General features: G+C 47.2%; 1 protein-coding gene across 5 annotated transcripts in view; it reads right to left on the bottom strand.

Moving 5' to 3' along the window:
* Nucleotides 1-22,250, bottom strand: part of grip1 (glutamate receptor interacting protein 1) — a 480,409-nt gene that overhangs the window by 127,832 nt on the left and 330,327 nt on the right. The window contains exon 1 of one of the 5 annotated variants that reach the window (XM_038780541.1): nt 193-444. The exons of the other annotated variants lie outside the window; for them this stretch is intronic. Within the exon in view, the coding sequence (XP_038636469.1) occupies nt 193-238 (46 nt within the window). The 5' untranslated portion in view covers nt 239-444. Of the gene's footprint in view, nt 1-192; nt 445-22,250 lie in introns of those variants that run through there. 5 annotated transcript variants of the gene reach the window in all.

Raw genomic sequence — 22,250 nt, 5'->3', positions numbered from 1 at the left:
AAGCAATAAGATCAATATTCTCTGTCTGATTTCAAATATACCATTTGACAGCAGTTACTTTAAGTCAGACAATGATCACATTTTCACTGGGCAGTCTGTCACTGAAATGCATATTTAACAAAGTGAAACAGAGAATCAGGGAAGTCACAAGAGTAAAGTTGGAACCGCAGATTTTCTTGTGCTTTTACTTACCAAAGTCACTGCTAAGTTCATGGTTAAGTCCACATAACAAATCCATGACATGGTAAAAACTTGAACAAGATGCCCAGCTAGTCTAGCAGTGTTCCTGCACTAAAGCCAGTCACTACAGCGAATACTACTCCTGGTTAGATTCATAGATTCTCAGCAGCAGTGTACCGCTTGTGCCAATTCATTTGTTGGAAGCAATAAAATTCAGACTCAGCAGTGAGCAAGTATGTCATCGTTCCAGTGTCGACGAGCAAAAGACTGGAAACTCTCTCAGGAATCACCACCGAGACAATTCCCTACCCTGGGCTGAATGAGCTCGCCCGACTTTCAGACTTGATAAGCGTCGAGTAGTTTAATTTAGCTCCAACACTCAACAGCCAGTTATTTGGCACGGCAAGATTTTGGTGGCTGAATTTATCCACATATCTCCTCTGTCTGCAATGTCAAAGGTTACTCACGTCTAGATTTATAGGCTGCCAGCTAGTACAGTACTGTGTTGCACAAGTCAACACGTGGCATTGCAGGCATTTAGAATATGATACTACATCAGTCTACTTAGAGCGACAGCACAGTAAAGCTAAACAAGTCTATTCCACAATGACACCGAAAAATAGATTTACAGCACAGGGGCGATACATTTGATTCATCGTGACTGTGCCCACTCTCCCCTCGAGCAATACAAACCAATCCCACTCACCCTGCCCTCCCACCATAGCTGTATATCTGTGCATGTGTGCACCTCCCCACTAAAAGGCTCAATGTTTTCAGCTTTAACTAGTCTGAGTTAAAGGAAATGATGCACCAACAGCAGTGTGAAGAAATCATACCTGGATCTCTCATCTCATTTACTTACTGATCATCCTGAATGGTTGATACTCTAATCACTGTCTCATCATCCAGAAGGAAACAGTCTCTGACCCATTCACCCCATCAAATTTTTAAAAAAGCCATGATTGCATCTGCTCTCCTTAGAGCTATTCTGATGAATTAAAAATAAGCGACTCATTCTGGACTTGGCCAGGTGCTCCCTAAAAACTACCTTAAATTGGATTAAACCAAGCCTCACGCACGAGGGCAAGGATTTCACCCTGTGAAGGGGCTCACTCTACACCTCGCCCGAAAGGGAGGGCAGTGGACAAAAAGTGTCACACAATAGGCTACTTTCGTAGTCCGGTGGGATTGAAGAATAGATTGTACAAATGAATGGGTGGCAGGGTGGCAAGCACTGCTGCCCCTGGGTGGGGTTATAGGGATAGGGTTGGGAGGGAATGAGCCGAGATAGGGTGCTCTTGGTGGCGCTGCGGTGGCACAGTGGTTAGCACTGCTGCTTCACAGCGCCACTACCAGGGTTGAATCCGACCTTGGGTAACTGTCTGTGTGGAGATTCACTTTCTTTCAGTGTCTGCGTGTGCCCGCACAGGGGCAGCACTGTGGGGAAGCACGGTAGCACAGTGGTTACCACAGTTGCTTCACAGCTCCAGGGTCCAAGGTTTGAGTCCCAGCTTAGGTCACTGTCTGTGTGGAGTCTGCACGTTCTCCGTGTCAGCGTGGGTTTCCTCCAGGTGCTCAGGTTTCCTCCCACAGTCCAAATATGTGCAGGTTAGGTGGATTGGCCATGCTAAATTGCCCTTAGTATTGAAAAAGACTGGGTGAGGTTACTAGGTTATGGGGATAGGATAGAGGTTTGGGCTTAGATAGGGTCCTCTTTCCAAGGGCTGGTGCAGACTCGATGGGCCAAATGGCATCCTTCTGCATTGTAAATTCTATGATTCCTCCCACAGTGGAAGGGCACGAGGGCAGCACGATAGCACGTGATTAGCACTGTGGCTTTACAGTGCCAGGGTCCCAGGTTCGATTCCCTGCTGGGTCACTGTCTGTGAGGAGTCTGCACATTCTCCCCGTGTCTGCGTCCTTCTGCACTGTATGTTCTATGTTTAGTTCAAAGATGTGCAGGTTAGGTGGATTAGCCAAGCCAAAGTGGCCCTTTAAAAACAAAGGTAGGGTGGTCTTTCGATGGGTTGGGGCAGAATCGATGGGCTAAATGGCCTTCTTCTGCACTGTAGGGATTCTCTGAATTGATTGCATTCTCATAGGCAGAGGGTTATTAGTCATAGTAGTGGTTCTCCATGGAGATGAGCTGTGAGTGACATCTCATGGGTATTGATATTAGGACCACATTAATCATTGGAGGAACCATTCATAAGTTCACCAACTCAAATGATTTGCACCCTTGTTAGAAATGTAAATGAGAAATAAAGATTATCAGAATTAGGGTTGCCAACTGTGATTAAATGTATTCCTGGAGATTTCATCACATGACTTACTCCCGCACTCCACTCATTCATTGGCCAACACTTCTAACCCCTACACCAATTGGAAAACAAAAGGGCTCAATATCTAATTGAATATTGTTTGACTGTTAGGCAACAGCGTTTTCTCCCCATATTTTCAACATTTTTATATCTGGTAAAGAGAAACATTAAAAGAAAACTATCTTTTTTTAAATAAATTTAGAGTGCCCAATTCATTTTTGCAGTCAAGGGGCAATTTAGCATGGCCAATCCACCTACCCTGCACATCTTTGGGTTATGGGGTAAAAACCACGCAAACACGGGGAGAATGTGCAAACTCCACATGAACAGTCACCCGGGACCGGGATCGAACCTGGGACCTCGGCTCCGTGAGGCAGAAGTGCTAACCACTGCACCACAGTGCTGCCCACAGAAAACTATCTTTCTTAATGTTTCTATTTTTCTCCAATGCACGCAGCAATATCCTGGAGATTGATTCTCAATTCCTGGAGACTCCAGCCCGATCTTGGGAGGGTTGGCAACCTTAACCAAAATCAATGGAAAGTATTCGCCAGAGTTTGACAGATGACATTTAATGTAAGGCTAATCCAAACCAATGGCGGAATTCTCCCCGACCCGGAGTGGCGGAGTGGCGCCAACCACTCTGGCGTCGGGCCTCCCCAAAAGGTGCGGAATTCTCCACACCTTTAGGGGCTAGGCCCGCGCCGGAGTGGCTCCTGCTCCGCCGACTGGCGCCAACAGCCTTTGGATCTACGCCGACCGGCATCGGGGCTGGCTGAAAGGCCTTCGCCGGTCGCCGTGAGTCCGCGCATGTGCCGGAGGGTCAGCGGCTGCTGACGTCACCACCAGCGCATGCGCGGTGGAGGGGGTTTCTTCCGCCTCCGCCATGGTGGAGGCTGTGGCGGCGGCGGAAGAAAAAGAGTGCCCCCACGGCACAGGCCCGCCCGCCGATCGGTGGGACCCGATCGTGGGCCAGGCCACCGTGGGGGCACCCCCCGGGGTCCGATTGGCCCGCGCTCCCCCCAGGGCCCCGGGGCCCACTCGCCAGCACAGAAATGGTTTAAACCACGTCTGCGGGAGAGGCCCGACAGCGGCGGGACTTCAGCCCATCGCGGGCCGGAGAATCGGCGCGGGGGGCCCGCCGACCGGCGAGGTGCGATTCCCGCCCCCGCTGATTCATTGGTGGCGGAGAATTCCGGCCACGGCGGGGCGGGATTTACGCTGGCCCCGGGCGATTCCCCAACCCTGCGGAGGGTCGGAGAATTCCACCCCATATATACGCCAGGGAGGGTTCTGAATTGAAGGTCATTAAACATGGAAGCGGCCTAGATTAATAGCATGTGAGACTCTCAGTCACGTGACCATTTCTGCAAACAAAAAGAAATGGAGTTGTGTAATGATAGAAGACAATGCAGTGCATGATGGGAGGCGGTTGTGTTATGGTTGATGTACCATCAATTGAACGCGAGGCGAGTTGCTGAACAAAAGTATGGCTTTAATATACTAGATGTTAAGCCCTGCGGTCGATTACAGTAGAAGGACGACCGCCGGGAGTACTGTGTATTTATACCCCGCCTCCAGGGCGGGGTTAACTCAGCCTCTCGACCAATCGAGGAGCCGTCACATGACTGGTCTCAACCAACCGGTCGAGAGGCACATGACCGACCAGGGCCAATGGTAAGTTGGTGTTCTGCACCAATGGCAGGCAGCTATGCTAATCATACCACCACAATGGTATTGTTACTATTGTGGTGATTTAGAGACCCAGGGTAATATTCTGGGGACCGGGTTCGAATTCCGCCATGGCAGAAGGTGGAAATTGAATCCAATAAATATCTGGAATTAAAAATCTAATGATGACCATAAAAACCATCGCCGATTGTCGTAAAAAAACTGCTACAAAGTCAATAAAAAAGGGAAAGAATCCGGACGGGACCACCCTGCATAGACCTAGACACTGGAAACGACATCAGCAAATGCAGCCCTATTGACCCTGCAAAGTCCTCCTCACTAACATCTGGGAGCTTGCGCCAAAGTTGGGAGAGCTGCCTCACAGACTAACCAAGCCACAGCCTGACATAGTCATACTTTAAGAATCATACCTTACAGCCAACATCCCAGGCACCACTATCATCATCCCGGAGTATGACCTGTGTCACCGGCAGGACAGACCCAGCAGAGATGGCGGCACAGCCAGGAAGCGGTTGCCAAAGGGCAGCACGGTAGCACAAGTGGATAGCACTATGGCTTCATAGCGCCAGGTTCCCAGGTTGGATTCCCTGCTGGGCCACTGTCTGTGCGGAGTCTGCACGTTCTCCCCGTGTCTGCGTGGGTTTCCTCCGGGTGCTCCGGTTTCCTCCCACAGTCCAATGACGTGCAGGTTAAGTGGATTGGCCATGCTAAATTGCCCTTAGTGACCAAAAAGGTTAGGAGCAGTTATTGGGTAATGGGGATAGGGTGGAAGTGAGGACTTAAGAGGACATTCGATGGGCTGAATGGCCTCCTTCTGCACTGTATGTCCTATGATCTATGCCATGGGAGTTCTCAACATTGATACCAGACCCGATGAGGTCTCATGCCCTCAGGTTAAACATGGGCAAGGAAACCTCATGCTGATTATCACAAATCGACCACCATCAGCTGATGAATCAGTACTCCTGCATGTTGAACACCACTTGGAGGAATCACTGAGGGTGGCAAAGCACAGAATGTACTCTGGGTGGTGGACTTAAAGGTCCATCACCAAGAGTGGCTCAGTAGCACCACTACTGACCAAGCCTGAAAGGACATAACTGCTAGACTGGACTCTGTGACAGGTGGTGAGGGAAGCAACAAGAGGGAACAACATACTTGATCTCATCCTCACCAATCTGCCTACCGAGATGCACTTGCTCATGACAGTGTTGGTAGGCATGACCACCGCACAGTCCTTGTGGAGACAAAGTCCCGTCTTCATATTGAAGATATCGTCCATCATGGTGTGTGGAACTACCACTGTGCTAAATGGGATAGATTCAGAACAGATCTAGCAACCCAAGACTGGGCATCCATTAGGCGCTGTGGGCCATCAGTGGCAGCAAAATTGTACTCAACCACATTCTGCAACCTCATGGCCTGGCATATCTTTCACTCTACCATTACCACAAGCCAGGGGATCAACCCTGGTTCAATGAAAAGTGCAGGAGGCCAGGCATCCTCAAAATACAGGACTACTTGAATGCCAAACAACATGAGCAGTAAGTGACAGACAGAGCTAAGCGATCCCACAACCAACTGATCAGATTTACAGTCCTGCCACATCCAGTCGTGAATGGTGGTGGACAACTAAACAATTCATTGGAGGAGGAGGCTCCGCAAATATCCCCACCTTCGATGATGGAAGAGCCGAGCACATCTGTGCAAAAGTCAAGGCTGAGAAGCATTCACAGTAATCTGCAGCCAGATGTGCTGAATGAATGATACATCTGGGTTTCTTCTCGAGGTCCCAAGATGCCACTCATCAGCATTTTGATTTACCCACATGATATCAAAAATTGGCTGAAGGCGCTGGATACTGTAAATGCTCAGGGCCCTGACAATATTCTGGCAATAGTACTGAAGACCTTTGCTCCATAACTTACTGCACTCCTTGCCAAGCTGTTCCAGTACAGCTGCAACACTGGCATTTACCCAGCAATATGGAAAATTGCCCAGGTGTCTCCTGTACACAAAAAACAGGACAGATCCAACCCGGTCAAGTACCGCCCTAGCAGTCTACTCTCAGTCATTAGTAAAGTGCTGGAAGGGTCATCAACGATGCTAACAAGCAGGATTTACTGAGCGATAAACTTCACGGACGCTCAGTTTAGGTTCCGCCAGGGTCACTCAGCTCCTGACCTCATTACAGCCTTGGTTCAAACATGGACAAAAGAGCTGAAGTCCAGAGGTGAAGTGAGAGCGACTGACCTTGATATCAAGGCAGCATTTGATTGAGTATGCCATCAAGGTGCTCCAGCAAAACCGGAGTCAATGGGAGTCAGGAGGAAACTCTCCACTGGCTGGTGTCATACGTAGCACAAAGGAAGATGGTTGTGGTGGTTGGAGGTCAGTCATCTCAGTCCCAGGACATGACTGAAAGAGTTTCTCAGGGTAGTAGTGTCCGTGGCGCAACCATCTTCAGCAGCTTCATCATTGTCCCTCCTTCCAACATAAAGTCAGATGCAGGGATGTTCGCAGATGATTGCACAATGTTCAGCACCATTCATGACTCCTTAGACACTGAAGAAGTCTGCGTGCAAATGCAGCAGGACCTGGACAATATCTAGGCTTGGGCTGACAAGTGGCAAGTAACAAGTGAAATGAAAATCGCTTATTGTCACCAGTAAGCTTCAAATGAAGTTACTGTGAAAAGCCCCTAGTCGCCACATTCCGGTGCCTGTTCGGGGAGGCTGGTACGGGAACTGAACCGCGCTGCTGGCCTGCCTGGGTCTGCTTTAAAAGCCAGCGATTTAGCCTTGTGCTAAACCAGCCACTGGTTTAAGAGATTGTCCAATAAGAGGCAATCAATCCTCGACACTCAATGGCATTCCCATTTCTGAATCCCCCACTATCTACATTCTGCGGGTTACCATTGATCATGAACTGAACTAGCCATATAAATACCATGGCTACAAGAGTAGGTCAGAGGCTAGGAATCCTATGGCGAGTAACTCACCACCTTATTCCCCAATGCCTGTCCACAAGTCAGGAGTGTGATGGAATATTCTCCACTGGCCTGGATGAGCGCAGCTCCAACAACACTCAAGAAACTCGACACTATCCAGGAAAGCAGCTGCTTTATTTGTTGCCCTTTCCACAAGCATTCAGTCCCTCCACTACCGACACACAGTGACCCGTCTATGAGATGCACTGTAGCAACTCACCAAGGCTCCTTAGGCAGCACCTTCCAAACGCAGAACATAGAACATACAGTGCAGAAGGAGGCCATTTGGCCCATTGAATCTGCACCGACCCACTTAAGCCCTCACTTCCACCCTATCCCCGTAACCCAGTAACCCCACCTAACCTTTTAGGACACTAAGGGAAATTTATCATGGCCAATCCACTTCACCTGCACATCTTTGGACTGCGGGAGGAAACCGGAGCACCCGGAGGAAACCCATGCAGACACAGGGAAAACGTGCAGACTCCGCACAGACAGTGACCCAAGCTGGGAATCGAACCTGGGACCCTGGCGTTGTGAAGCCACAGAGATAAACAGTGTGCTACCGTGCTGCCCCCCATGACCACTACCATCGAGAAGGACAAGAGCAGCATATACATGGGAACCCCACCACCTGGGAGATTCCCCTCCAAGTCACTCACGATTCACTTGGAATTTTTTGCCGTTCCTTCAGTCACTGGGTGAAAATCCTGGAACTCCCTCCCTCGTAGCACTGTGTGCACACTGACACCTCATGGAATGCAGAGGTTCAAGAAGGCAGCGTCACCATAGCCTTCTCAAGTGCAATTAGGCATGGGCAACAAATGTGTTGACCTAGCCAGCGAAGCCCACATCCCAAAGAAGAAATGAATTTTTAAAAAATGTTGGAAAGTTGAAACGGAAAATGCTCAGCTGGTTAGTTGAAGTCTTCAGAGAGAAAAACAGAAAGCATTTCAGGTCTGTGATCTGCCAGCAGAGTTGTAGGATGCATTGCTGAGACAACCAACTTAAAACAAAAAGCATCATTGTATCCTTGTTTACGGTTTTCCCTAATGTAAAACATGGTTTTCGTTTTGGCCACATTACCTGGCAGCTGATCCACAAGCTGTTGAAAGGTTCAGAAGCAAATCATCTCATAATTATTTCGTCTAAAGGCCCAAGGTTCAGAGAACTGGGTCTTTTTACTTTAGAAATGTATGGACTTCTAGGGAACCTCATTGTTCAAAACAGTGAGACAAGTGTTAATATGAATGATTTCATAGAATTTACAGTGCAGAAGGAGGCCATTCGGCCCATCGAGTCTGCACCGGCTCTTGGAAAGAGCACCCTACCCAAGCCCATACCTCCACCCCATCCCCATAACCCAGTAAACCCACCCAACACTAAGGGCAATTTGGACCCTGAGGGCAATTTAGCCTGGCCAATTCACCTAACCTGCACATCTTTGGACTGTGGGAGGAAACCGGAGCACCCGGAGGAAACTCACACAGACACGGGGAGAACGTGCAGACTCCACACAGGCAGTGACCCAAGCCGGGAATCGAACCTGGGACCCTGGAGCTGTGAAGCATTTATGCTAACCACTATGCTACCGTGCTGCCCTTATGCTACCATGCTGCCCTTATGGTGTAGTTGATGAGATCCGTCAGGTGGAATGAAGAGACATACGTGCAAGTTTCATGAGCATAGCACCAGGCTATATGCCAGCTGTGAAGAATGTCAGACTGACTTTAAACGTCAACTCGGTGTCCCGCTCCACAGATGCTGCCAGACCGGAGTCTTTCCTATATTTCTGGTTTTGATTTCAGATTTCCAACATTCACTGTATTTTGCTTTTATTATGTAGGCTATATGTCGGGATGCTTTCCTCAACCGTTGCAAGAAATGTGGATTAGCTATCGTACAATGCAGGCTTTCAAAGGGGAGTAGACAAGTTCTTGCAGGAGGCTGGTATTGCTGTGTTGAAATGCATGTCGAATGTTGGGTGACATACCTCCAGATCACCTCATTGTCAACTAGAACATAGAACATACAGTGCAGAAGGAGGCCCTTCGGCCCATTGAGTCTGCACCGACCCACTTAAGCCCTCACTTCCACCCTATCCCCGTAACCCAATAACCCTTCCTAACCTTTTTAGTCACTAAGGGCAATTTGGCCTGGCCAATTCACCTAACCTGCACGTCTTTGGACTGTGGGGGGAAACCGGAGCATCCGGAGGAAACCCATGCAGGCACGGGGAGAACGTGCAGACTCCGCACAGACTGACCCAGCAGGGAATCGAACCTGGGACTGTGAAGCAACAGTGCTAACCACTTGTGCTACCGTGCTGCCCTGACTAGTGGACTCTTGGACTAGTTTCTGAGGAATTTCCCAGAACTACTTTCTTCCGAATTAGCCTGGGTTCTTTTATCCCTCAGTCGATTACAGTCTGCGGGGTTTGGGTTCACTGGAGATCATGCTTGTTTTGTTGCAATAGGACTCAACGGACCAGCTGCATATGCATTTTTTTTGGTTTGTTCATGGGACATGGGTGTCGCTGGCTGGGCCAACATTTATTGCCCATTCGTAATTGCCCTTTAGGGGGCAGTTAAGAGTCAACCACATTGCTGTGGGTCTGGAGTCACATGTTGGGCACCGGGTAAGGATGGCAGATTTCCTTCCCTGAAGGACTTTAGTGAACCAGATGGGTTTTTGCAACAATTGACAATAGTTTCATGGTCACATTAGACTTTTAATTCCAGATGTTTTCTTAATAAGTTAATTTTATTGAATTAAAATTCTACCATCTGCCATGGTGTGATTTAAACCTGGGTCCCCAGAGCTTTAGTCTGGGTCTCTGGATTACTAATCCAGTGACAGTGACACTGACACTGTGCCACTACCTCCCAACACACAATATTCTGTAGCTGCAGACTTCTTAGTTTGAGCCTTAAACATGGTGATTTGGCAGGTAATGGGGCCAAAACGGAAACCATCTTTCAGATTAGGGAAAACCGAGCTCTTGTACAAGGATACGATGATGCTTTTTGATTCAGGTCAGATACGCAACTAGCCAAAAAAAAATCCCCTCTCAAATATTTCTGGTGCATCTTCCAACATTTTGAGATTGCCTTTAATTCCATGATTTACGAGTTGAATGTACTAATAAAAAATATGGCAGAAAACATTTAAATCATAAGCCTCATGAGAGTCATTCCATTTAGCATAGCTTCACTGCAAAGCAGAGGAGACAATTTAAAAGATCCACTTAATATGGTTAAATTGAAATCAATTTCTGGGCGGCATGGTGGCGCAGTGGTTAGCACTGCTGCCTTACGGCACCCCGAGGATTCGGGTTCGATCCTGGCCCCGGGTCACCGTCCGTGTGGGGTTCTCCCCGTGTCTGCAAAGATGTGTAGGATAGGTGGATTGGCCACGCTAAATTGCCCCTTAAAATGGAAAAAGTGAATTGGACGCGCAAAACGGGCATGGGGATGACCGATTCTGGCCCCCACAAGGGGCCAGCACAGCACTGGAGCAGTTCACGCCGCTGCAGCCTCCCTTCCTGGTGCCAAATGGGCCACGCCAAACTGCGCATGCACGGGGGAATTCTTCAGCGCGCCGGCCCCGACTCAACATGACGTCGGTGTTCAGGGGCCGGCCGCGCAGGAACGTCGGCCCGGGGGGGGGGCGGCCTGCTGATGCCGATCGGTGGGCCCTGATCGTAGGCCAGACCCCATCGGGCCGCCCCCCCCCCCCCCCCCCGGGGACGGAGCCCCCCTCGGCCCCCCCCCCCCCCCTCCATATGCCGCCCCTGACCGTTCGCGCAGAGTTCCCGCCGGTAGCGACCAGGAGTGAAACGCACCGGTTGGACTGTCGTATCCGCATAGCCACTCGGCCCATCCGGGCCGGAGAATTGGCGGCCCCACCGATTCCAGCGGCCGGCGCCACACCAGCGCCGATTTTCCGCACTTCAGACAATCGCGTGCCGGCACCGGGGCGTGGTTGTGGCGATTTTCCTGCGCGGTGCGGGGCCCCCTATATCTCTGTTGTTAATGTGGTTAATTCTGTGTTTGAATTATAGTTTGTTGTCACAGAAAAGCTATCGGTGGGTCGGTGTTATTGCCCCCGAGGCGCATCAAAATTTCCTCTCAATTTTACAAACTGAACATAGTTGGGTTCTCATCCGGTATCCTAACAACCACCTGCGGTAAAGTCATTCCACCAAAATCAGAGTGGAATCAAGTCATCCTCAACTCAAGAGGGATTTCTGAAGAAGAAGATTAGGTGGAAAAGCAATGTTTCTGTCAACCTAATACATTCATTTTCATTGGTCCTCTATTCGCATAAAATGCACATCCTGCGAATATGCAGTCCCTGTTCACTATCATTAGTGCACGTGATTAGTTTGATAGCCACATTCTACAAATTTCTCCAATTGCCATGTGCAGAATCATTTGCTGCCTCGGTGATTTTACTTCAGAATTAGGTTTCCAATCTAAAATATCAGCCTAAGAGCAATAAGTGCAAAATATCAGGGGCTAACCAATAGACTGTGCAAGAACAGGGGAGACGGTTGCTGTGGAGGGAGAAGACATCCGGCCCATCAAGCTAAGAGCTGTCACGACTGCCCTTGGGGTTTTCAGCATTTTTGTTGCAACAAATCGGCACTTGATTTCTGCAACCAATTATTTTTTTGTTCATTCGTCAAAAGGTTTAGATATCAAAGATCAACTTATGTTAAGGCCAAAGGCTAAAGTGAGGTAAGTTTTACAATTAACCATTTGAAGTAGAATATAGAAATGCATAATAATGATGGAATAATGCACTGATCGTTATTTTTTTTTCATAAGATACTTTATTTAAAGCATACTCAATATCAACAAAATCAACAGTCCAACAAGACTTAATTGGGCGGGATTCTCCGACCCCCCGCCAGGTGGGGGAATCGCCGGGGGTCGGTGTGAATCCCGCCCCCGCCGTCCTCCCAATTCTCCCGCCCCCCAAAAACCGGAGTGGCGTGAGTCACGGAGAATGGCGGGGTCCAGTGCGACTCAATGGGCGCCGGGGCCACCCGAATCCTCCGTCCCGCGATGGGCTGAAGTCCCGCCCGCCTGTAGCTGGTCGCGCCGGCGTAAATCAGAGTAAGTTCCTGACCAGCGGGACCTGGCGGCGCAGGCGGGATCCGGGATTCCTGGGGGTCGCGGGGGGATCTTGCCCTGGGAGGTGCCCCCACAGTAGCCTGGCCCGCGGTCGGGGCCCACCGATCCACGGGCGGGCCTGTGCCGTGGGGGCACTCTATTCCTTCCGCATCGGCCGTTGTGGTCCTCCACGATGGCCGATGCGGAATTGAATCCGGTGCGCATGTGCGGGGATGACGCCAGCATGCGCTGGTGCTCCCGCGCATGTGTCGACTCGCTCCAGCCAGTGGAGGCCCTTCGCCGCAGGTTGGTATGGCGCCAAGCCCCTATCCCACCGGCCGACAGGGCACCAACCACTCCGCCCCGCCGGGAACCCCCCAACCGCCCCACCAGGTACGGGAGAAACCCACCCAATTAAGTTTGTACAATTTTTCCCCCTTTTAATTCCCCCCTCACCCATGAAAAGTTCCTCAAATAAAATCATGAACGGCCTCCACCGCTCTTTAAAGCTCTCTTCTGACCACCTCACAGCGAAGTTAATCTTCGCCAGCTGGAGAAAGTCGTACAAATACCCCAACCAAGCCGGTGGAGTACCTAACCTCCAGTTCAAAAGGATTCTTCATAGAGGTGAAGGCCACAACATCGGGCAACAGTGGTTAGCACATTTGCTTCACAGCTCCAGGGTCCCAGGTTCGATTCCGGCTTAGGTCACTGTCTGTGCGGAGTCTGCACGTTCTCCCCGTGTCTGCGTGGGTTTCCTCCGGGTGCTCCGGTTTCCTCCCACAGTCCAAAGGTGTGCAGGTTATGTGGATTGGCCGTGATAAATTGCCCTTAGTGTCCAAGAAAGGTTGGATTGGCTTACGGGGTTAGGGTGGAGGCGTGGGCTTAAGTGGAGTGCTCTTTCCAAGGTCTGGTGCAGACTTGCTAGGCCAAATGGCCTCCTTCTGCACTGTAAATTCTATGACCTCCCCCTTCCTCCCCAGCAGCCCCAGCTCCTCCAAGACCCCAAAGATTGCCACCATAGGGTCTGGCTTAACCTCAGCACCCATTATCCTGGATAACGTCTCAAGCACCGCCTCCCCAAAACTCTCCAACTTATCGCAGCCCCAAAAACACATGAGCATGATTCGCACGCACTTCTCACACACCCGTCTGTCACCCTTTGGAAATACCCACTCATCCTAGCCCGAGTCTCAAGCTCATTCTTGCACAGGAGGAGGTTGGGTTCACCCACCACATCACCTCACACCAGAGTCCTCAACCTATCTCCCACCCCAACTCTTCCTCCCAATTACTCTTTATCCTTACCACCAGTGCCTTGCCCTGATCTCCCAAACACCCGTATAGGTCCCCAATCCTGCCCTCCCCCAAGTCATCAGGGAGCAGCAGTTCCTCCAATAACGTGTATTCCGGTAGTTGGGGGAACATCAGCAATTCCTTTCGTGCAAAGTCTCGCATCTGCCGATACTTAAACTCACTTCCCCTCGGTGACTCAAACCTCCCCCGCGACTCCAGTCCAGCAAACTTCCCCTCCAAGAACTTATCCCTAATCCATTCAAGCCCCTCCTCCCTCCACTTCCCATACATTCCCCCCACCCCAAAAAAAAATCCGGGTTAAACCTCACTCCCCGCCACTGGGTTAAACCTGTGGCTCCAACACAGTGCATCAATACTGACATTTTATCCAACTCAAAATGCCTCCTCAATTGGTTCCATATCCTAATAGTCGACTCCACAACCAGTCTCCCTGTATAGTCCCCAGGGCCAACGGCAACGAGGCCATACCCAGGGCTCTCAAACTAGAACCCCTGCAGGGCTCCTCCTCCAACCTAATCCACTCTGCCATCCCCACCACCAACACCACATTCGCAGGCCAGTAATAACACGTCAGGTTCGGAAGCGCCAGCCCCCCTTTCTGCCTCTGGAACAGAGCGCTCTTCGCCCTCTGTACCTTCCCCACCCAGTTGAACTCCGAAATCAGTGCCTCCATCCTCTGGAAAAAAGCCTTAGGGAGAAAGATCCAGAGGGTCTGAAAGACAAACAGGAACCTTGGCAACACATTCATCGTTACCACCTGCACCCTCCCTGCCAAAGTCAAGTGCAAAGTGCCCACCTCTCGAAATCCTCCATAACCACCTCCACCTGTGCATCGTGGCCCACTCATGTTTACCTGAATCCCTCTGTACCTGAACCGCTCTCCTGCCACCTTAAATGGTAGCACCCCTAAATTGGAACCCCGCCCTGTTGCATTCTCCAGAAACTCCTCACTCTTTCCTACGGTCAACTTAGACCCGGAGATGGCCCCTAATCTCTCCAACAGGCCCATCCAAGATGGTCCACCACCCTGCCCATGACCACGCTCATCCTCCATACCTGCCATGCACATTCCCAGCTCTCCCCTCCCCCCGCAACCTGGCCAACCATTGCGGCCTCCTCCCCCACCATGAGCATTGCTTGCTAGTGTGGCAACTCCCACCCAAAGGCCCCTTACACACCGCCTACACCCCCCCCCCCACAAACCCCACCATAGCCTACGCAACAGGCTCCCGACCACCGTAAAAAACATAAAACCGTCAACATAGAACATAGAACATAGAACAGTACAGCACAGAACTTCGGCCCTCGATGTTGTGCCGAGCAATGATCACCCTACTCAAACCCACGTATCCACCCTATACCCGTAACCCAACAGAACCCTAAAAAACATTGCACCCCCTTAGATTAGTAGGTGAATGACTTTATCAGTGACCATAAACTTGGGGAGATTTGAGGGGTGGTAGGGGCTGGAGGAGTTAAGCCTGTGAAAATTGGGGAGGGGGGTGGGGTTCCCTCACACCAATCCTTTTGTTTTTTGGGAGGTTATTATTGTGTTTTTTTCATGTAAGGGGGGAGTTCTGTGGGGCTCTTTGGATTGTGTTTATGAAGCTCTTCAGTTGCTCCATATGAGGCTTTCCCACCGATGTCGACCCTTCCCCTCCACCATTTTCACAATTGGTGCTGCGCCATGAGTATCATCAAACTCCTAAGTCAGGTCCCACATGGTCTGCTGTTGGATCTGATAGCCAGCCATGCCAATCCAGGGGACAACGTCTTCCTTTACCTCTCAGCTCCACTTTTCTGCCGAATCTATACAACACACAGGTGAAAAAGGCCAAAACCAGCACCTTTAAGCCGGAGCCGACCTGTGTGCGGCCAGTCACATCATGGCCACCACCGGACACCCTGACCATCAGATTAAGGTATTTACGCTATCTGGGATGACATTTAACTGTCATTTGAATTTGCTCACTGTGCGGATGAAATTTTCAAATTGGATCACTCTTTAAGTCTGGCCATTTTACATCTTAACTCAGTTTGTTGTTTTGAATTCCATAGCTGGTAGCCACCGTGAGATTGCTTTACAGGTAATAAGTAGTGAAATTTAGAATCGGCAGTGATCTAGCAACAAAAGAGCGGATTGCGTCCATTCTCGATTGCCTCCCGTCCGCAACAGTTTCAAACATCGGAGTAACTACGGTAATTAGGACCAAGAATTTTATTGGCGTTTTCCATGTCTGACATTACTTTGATGAATCCATGCTGCAGCGGCGACTAGGGGCTTTTCACAGTAACTTCATTGAAGCCTACTTGTGACAATAAGCGATTATTATGTTCTCAAGACCAATAATCTCCTTTCTATAATGGGAGTGTCCGAAACTCAATCCGTACACCTTGTGTGTATTTCACAACGTTTTCTATGAATTGATACTTATTTCATCATTCTTGTACATTCTATTGATGAATCTTGTACATTCTGCTCCTATTAATGAAACTCAAAATTCTATTGGATTTTCTTATGGCTCTATCTACCTGCACTCGTATTTTCACATCATTTTGTGTGTCCAGAAGGATGATAATGAACACTGCTAGATTGGTTAAATAATTCTCTTCAGGCCCACGACACCTTTTAGATGCAATTCCAGCTAATTGGCTAAACGTGCCCTTGCGAATGGTGGCTAAACGTGCCCTTGCGAATGGTTGCGTAACAAACAGAACATTGGTAGTGGACAGACCGACTGGCAGTGAGTCAGGAGACAGGCAATCTTAGCCCCTTTAACCTTCCCCCTTGCCAACTGGAGGAGTCAGATGCCCAAGTCGGGAGAACTTCTGCATAGATCAGGCAAGCAATACACCGACAAAGTCATACTCACAGCGTCGCCTTTGTGCAAAGTCAGATTGCAATGTTCCGATTCTCCGTTTACATTTTCAGTGTTTCTCAGTTATAAGTGGATGTAATGCAAGGGCACAAACTGGCATTCAAAACAAATTCTACGTCCAAGTACAGGAAAAATAAAAAAAATTTATAATCTTTCCAGTTTCACCCAAAAAGTACGGTTCAATCTAAATTAATTTGAAAATGATCGATTAAGTTGTGATCCGCTTGCAATATTGAATCTCAATCATGTAATCTTTGTCCTGAGGCCACCTATTTATATCAGTTGAAGAATTCAGTTTCCAGTTCAGGTCGTTCAAAGTAAAATCATTCTGCTTACTTGTATAGATTATAAGTGATTAGCTGACTGCCATGTCTTCTTGTCATCTTCAGGTTCCCAAATGCTAATAGTCACACTTTATGCTGGAAAGATCAGAAACTGAACAGATTGTTGTGAGTGGTAGCAGGATTTAACTAATAGTTATTTGATATATTTTAAATTGCTTCAATGTGAGACACACAAGATGTTTTCCTGGGATATTGAATGGAAGTTTATTGCCAATATTAGATGAGTGTTATTCCTAATATTGTCACTTATGCATATTTTAAATGGAAATTTTACAAGCCTTTTTTCTGTCCTATTATCTCTTACAACAGGAGCCACCTGCCACGCATGTTGGCTGCATTACTCTTTTTAAAAATGTCATCAGAGAACTGATGTTCATAAAGATAATAATTGATATTAAGTTCCACAACAGTCGGAATAATACTTCAATATTAAACATATCCAAGCTTGGCATGAGGTAGAAAAACAACTAAATACACACATTGTTCCTTAAAACACCATGCCCATGATGTATGTTGCACAGCACAGGAATGCACAGGACCATATAAACACATTTTGGAAACTCCAAACAGTCACAAAGTTAAAAACAGACCATTCATTTCTCTACATTGATTTTCTCAAAGGCTGATCAAACGGCCATTTATAATTGGTGTCATCGGTCTTGATCAACACATAAGGCAGTTCATTCCAAACATTTAACATGCCTTTGGTGAAGTAGTTATCGCTGTTCTGTCTATTCAGTTTCCCTCTTCCGAGATTGATCCCATATCCTCTTCTTTGTAGTTCTCAGGAGCATGATAAGGAGAGCTGAGCAGGGAGATAAAAGAGTGTGAGAAAGAGAGAGACCAAGAGCGGAACTGGGAGGGTAAAAGAGCGAGAGAAAGAACAAGACTGAGAGCAAATCTGGAGGGTAAAAGAGTGTAAGAAAGAATGGAGCTGAGAGCAGAAACAGGGAGGTAATAGAGTGCAAGAAAGAGGGAGACTGAGAGCGAAGTCAGGAGGACAAAGGAACGCGGGAAAGAGTGAAGCTGAGAGGGGAGGCGCTAGATTTAGCTGAGGGAATTAAAGGTACTATCTCCAAATTTTCAGATGGGACAAAGCTGGGTGGAATGGTGAGCTGTGAGGAAGATGCAAAGATGCTTCAGTATGATTTGGACAAGTTGTGTGAATGGGCAAATGAATGGCAGATGCAGTATAATGTGAACAAATGTGAGGTTATCCGCTTTGGTAGCAAAAACAGGACGGCAGATTATCTGATTGGCTATAAATTGTGAGAGATAAATGTGCAACAAGACCTGGGTGCCCTCGTATACCAGTCGCTGAAGGGAAGCATGCAGGTACAGCAGGTGGTAGAGAAGGCAAATGGTATGTTGGCCTTCATAGGGAGAGGATTTGAGTACAAGAGGCATGTCTCACTGCAATTATACAGGGCCTTGGTGAGACCACGCATGAAATATTATTTGCAGTTTTGGTCTCCTTATCTGAGCGAGGATGTTCTTGTTATCGAGGGAGTGCAGAGAAGATTTACCAGACTTATTTCTGGGATAGTGGGATTGACTTGTGAGGAGAGATTGAGTTAGTTAGGATTATATTCACTGGAGTTCAGGAGAATGGGCGGTGAGGGGATCTCATAGATATTTATAAAATTCTAACAAGACTAGACAGGTAGATGCAGGAATGATGTTTCCACTGGTGGAGGAATCTAGAACCATGGGGCACAGTCTAAGGATAGGGGGAAGACCATTTAGGACTGAGAGGGAAGTTTTTTCACCCTGAGAGTGATGAGCCTGTGGAATTCACAACCACAGAAAGTAGATGAGACTGAACCATTATGTTTATCAGAAGGAGTTAGATATGGCTCTTGGAACTAAAGGGATCAAAGGATATGAGGGGAGAGTAGGAACAGGTTACTGAGTTGGATGACAAGCATTGCTTAAAATGGATGGCAGAGCAGGCTTGAAGGGCCAAATGGCCTATTCCTGCTCCTATTTTCTGTTTCTAAGTAATTTGTCAGAGTTAAACTTGCTGATACAATTAAGGATCTACAATATGTTTGGAAATCCTATCAGATGTTGATAAACTTCCATCCTTTAGTTTATCTTGCCCTCAAGCCCCATATCTTTCTTTTAATATACATTTGGAGTACCCAATTGTTTTTGTTCAGTTAAGGGGCAATTTAGCTTGGCCAATCCACCTAACCTGCACATCTTTGGGTTGTGGGGATGAAACCCACGCAGACACGGGGACAATGTGCAAACTCCACCTGGACAGTGACCGGAGCTGGGATTGAACCCGGGTCCTTGGCGCCGTGAGGCACCATTACTAACCACGGTGCCACCGTGCCGTCCTTTCAAATGAAATGAAATAAAAATCGCTTATTGTCACGAGTAGGCTTCAAATGAAGTTACTGTGAAAAGCCCCTAGTCGCCACATTCCAGCGCCTGTTCGGGAGGCTGGTACGGGAATTGAACCGTGCTGCTGTCCTGCCTTGGTCTGCTTTAAAAGCCAGCGATTTACCCCTGTGCTAAACCAGCCCCTTCAAGCCCCTTATTTACAATATTGCACTCATTTTCTATTTAAATTCTCCCCATGTACTGTACATTTTTCACATGGGTACACTGCCGTAGTATCTGCGAGGGTGTTTTAAATCAGATGGCAACATATACTTTATTTCCATTCCTTCAGGGGGGATGTTTTATACTGATTCACCATTGAGAAAAATATGGTAATCAATAGGTTGGAAAATAATTGATCAAAATTGATTTTAATAGACCTCTAAATATTCTATAGAGAATGATAGCTTAAGGCTTTAAGAAGTACAAAGATTCCAACATCTTCTTTTCCCCACCGTTACAGAAGAAAGATTATTGAAGGAAGTTTCCAATTAATCTTTCAGACCTTCAGTATTTGTATCAAAAATCAAAATAGAAAATTAGGATGATTCCTTTTTACCTTTCTCATTCTGTTACTATAATCCTGAGGCAAACTCACACACTGATTGACAGCTGGAATTTGTCATGGTTGCCCTTAATCGCCATGCTCAATTCATTGTTACACCTCCAGGTGTAATCCATTAGCAAGTACATCTTTTCTTTGTAATTGGCGCTTTCATTATGGACGGACTTCTTAAAAAATATGCTTGAATTAAATTTTGTGAAGTGACTTTTATTTGCAAGATTTCAACGTTGCTACTAACATGATTTTATTCATTCCTAATGTTGTGTATTCAAGTCTGGTTTTGAAATGCCAATAATACGAACATTGCCGTTTTGACAACCTTTTGTCAACATTTATGTCGGGATAAATTGATCCGTGAGGTTTTTAAGACTGATTAGAATTAAGATATTGATTCTCCTGTGGTGATATGGATAGAGACTTTAAATATTGTTATTTGCGTCTGAATGTTCTGCATGCTGTTACTTTTCTCTAAGGTAGCCATGATGTGGAAATGCAGGCGTTGGACTGGGGTGAGCACAGTAAGACGTCTTACAACACCAGGTTAAAGTCCAACATGTTTGTTTCAAACACTAGCTTTCGGAGCATTGCTCCTTCCTCAGGTGAATACCTCTTCATTCACCCGAGGAAGGAGCAGTGCTCCGAAAGCTAGTGTTTGAAACAAACATGTTGGACTTTAACCTGGTGTTGCAAGACTTCTTACTTTTCTCTAAATGATTGAAAAATTATAACCAGATTTCTTTCTTTATATGTGGATGCTAATAATTTGTTGGAGATATTCCATAAATTACTATTATTTGACAACCAGTGTGCATGTTGTTACATATACCCATGTCATGCTTCATGTTTTAGAGGTACATCTTCTGAAGTTTTAGTAATTGAATTTTAAATGCGCGTTCATAGGGGGAAAACACTGGTCAACATTTCTAGCCGGGCAAACCACATTTAAGATACAATTCAAATGGTAACTTGTGTTTGTGGAAAAGTCGCCCAGTTAAACAGCGAGAATCATAAAACTTGCAGGTGATGTTACTTAGCTGAAGAACTGGAGACTTGACCTCTACAGTTATCATAGAGATAAAATAGAGATTTTAAAAGCTTTGAAATCAAAAGGTAGTAAATTTACATTTCTACACATCTGCACATTGTCATGGCGATGGGAAGAGTTTAAGTGAGATTCTTTGTTTTGGGTTTACCTGTGTAAATTCAGTTGCTGCATAACCAACAGGCAAGGCTGGTTGATGTTTGGAAAAACAGCGTAGAGGTTGTATCGTATTTGGCACCTATGTAGCTTCCAGCTTCTTGGAAATCAACAGATAAAGCCAGACCCAAGTCTGAAATAGATCAAATGCAAGATCTACCTTCTATGACGCAGCCTGCTATCGAGGAGAAGGCAAAGTTGATCAAGGGAAAAATGACTAGAAGATTTGTTTAGTTGGAACCTAAATTGAAAGAAATTCCTAGTAATCCTCTTGGCGAAAGGCAGTTAACCTTACTGCAGTTGGAGTTATGGAATGACCCAGCTTGAAACCATAGCAGCCGACTATTGGAAACCAAGGGTGTTTCCTGATGTTTTAAGCTTCTGTGCAGGAATCACAAAGAGGTCCGTGCTTGAGCTATGGAATCCATAAGGAGAGGGTGGAGAAACTAGCAGAGTGAAAAGGTTTTAGGTACTCGGAAATGGGGCAGTTGTTCTATTACAGCAATGACCGTTCCCCGGAGGAGAGTTGGACCAGTGGCCAGAATCAAAGAACATAAAGACTGGAAAAGGTTGTACATGCTGTTACAATCAATGTCATCCATTGTAAACAAAAGCAAAAAGGTTGCAGTTTTAGTGCGCTGAGCAACATTAGAATCAGCGAAGACATGATAAATCAGTGAACAGATTAAGTGTGTGACGGAACGGAGATGGCAAAACTTAAAATTTGCTTTACATTTATGGATTAAAATTCCATTGACTTGAAAGGAAGACTATGTCTTTTTGCCTCAAACATCACAGTAAAGACAACTACTCTCTCAGGGATTCAGTTGACCGATCAGGTGAAATCCCCACGAATAATCAGCAGACATAATAGCTTAACGAAATAGCAAACGAAAATGGCTGCAATCTCTGGATGTATGTAAAAACAAATGCCAGTCAGGTGTGTGCAGAAATATAGCAAGCAAAATTGTACATATGAGAATAAACATGTGGCATGCCTTTACATAACTGTAATGTCTATTTGTTATAGCTATGTAAACAGTAGCTATTAGGCTGTTTTGTGCAGATCTGAAATTGTTTTTTGTTTCCCTTTTTGCAAACTTTGTCAAGGTTTAGTTTGCAAAATTGAAACCCTTGGGATTAAAGAGGTTGTGGGTGGCATGGTGACTAGCACTGCTGCCTCACAGCACAACGTACCAAGGTTCAATTCCGGCTTTGGGTGACTGTGTGGAGTTTGAATGTTCTCCCTGTGTT

Source organism: Scyliorhinus canicula, chromosome 20 (genome assembly GCF_902713615.1).
Source record: "Scyliorhinus canicula chromosome 20, sScyCan1.1, whole genome shotgun sequence".
In the NCBI taxonomy this organism is placed as follows: domain Eukaryota; kingdom Metazoa; phylum Chordata; class Chondrichthyes; order Carcharhiniformes; family Scyliorhinidae; genus Scyliorhinus; species Scyliorhinus canicula.
This window is presented reverse-complemented; position numbering and strand designations above follow the sequence as displayed.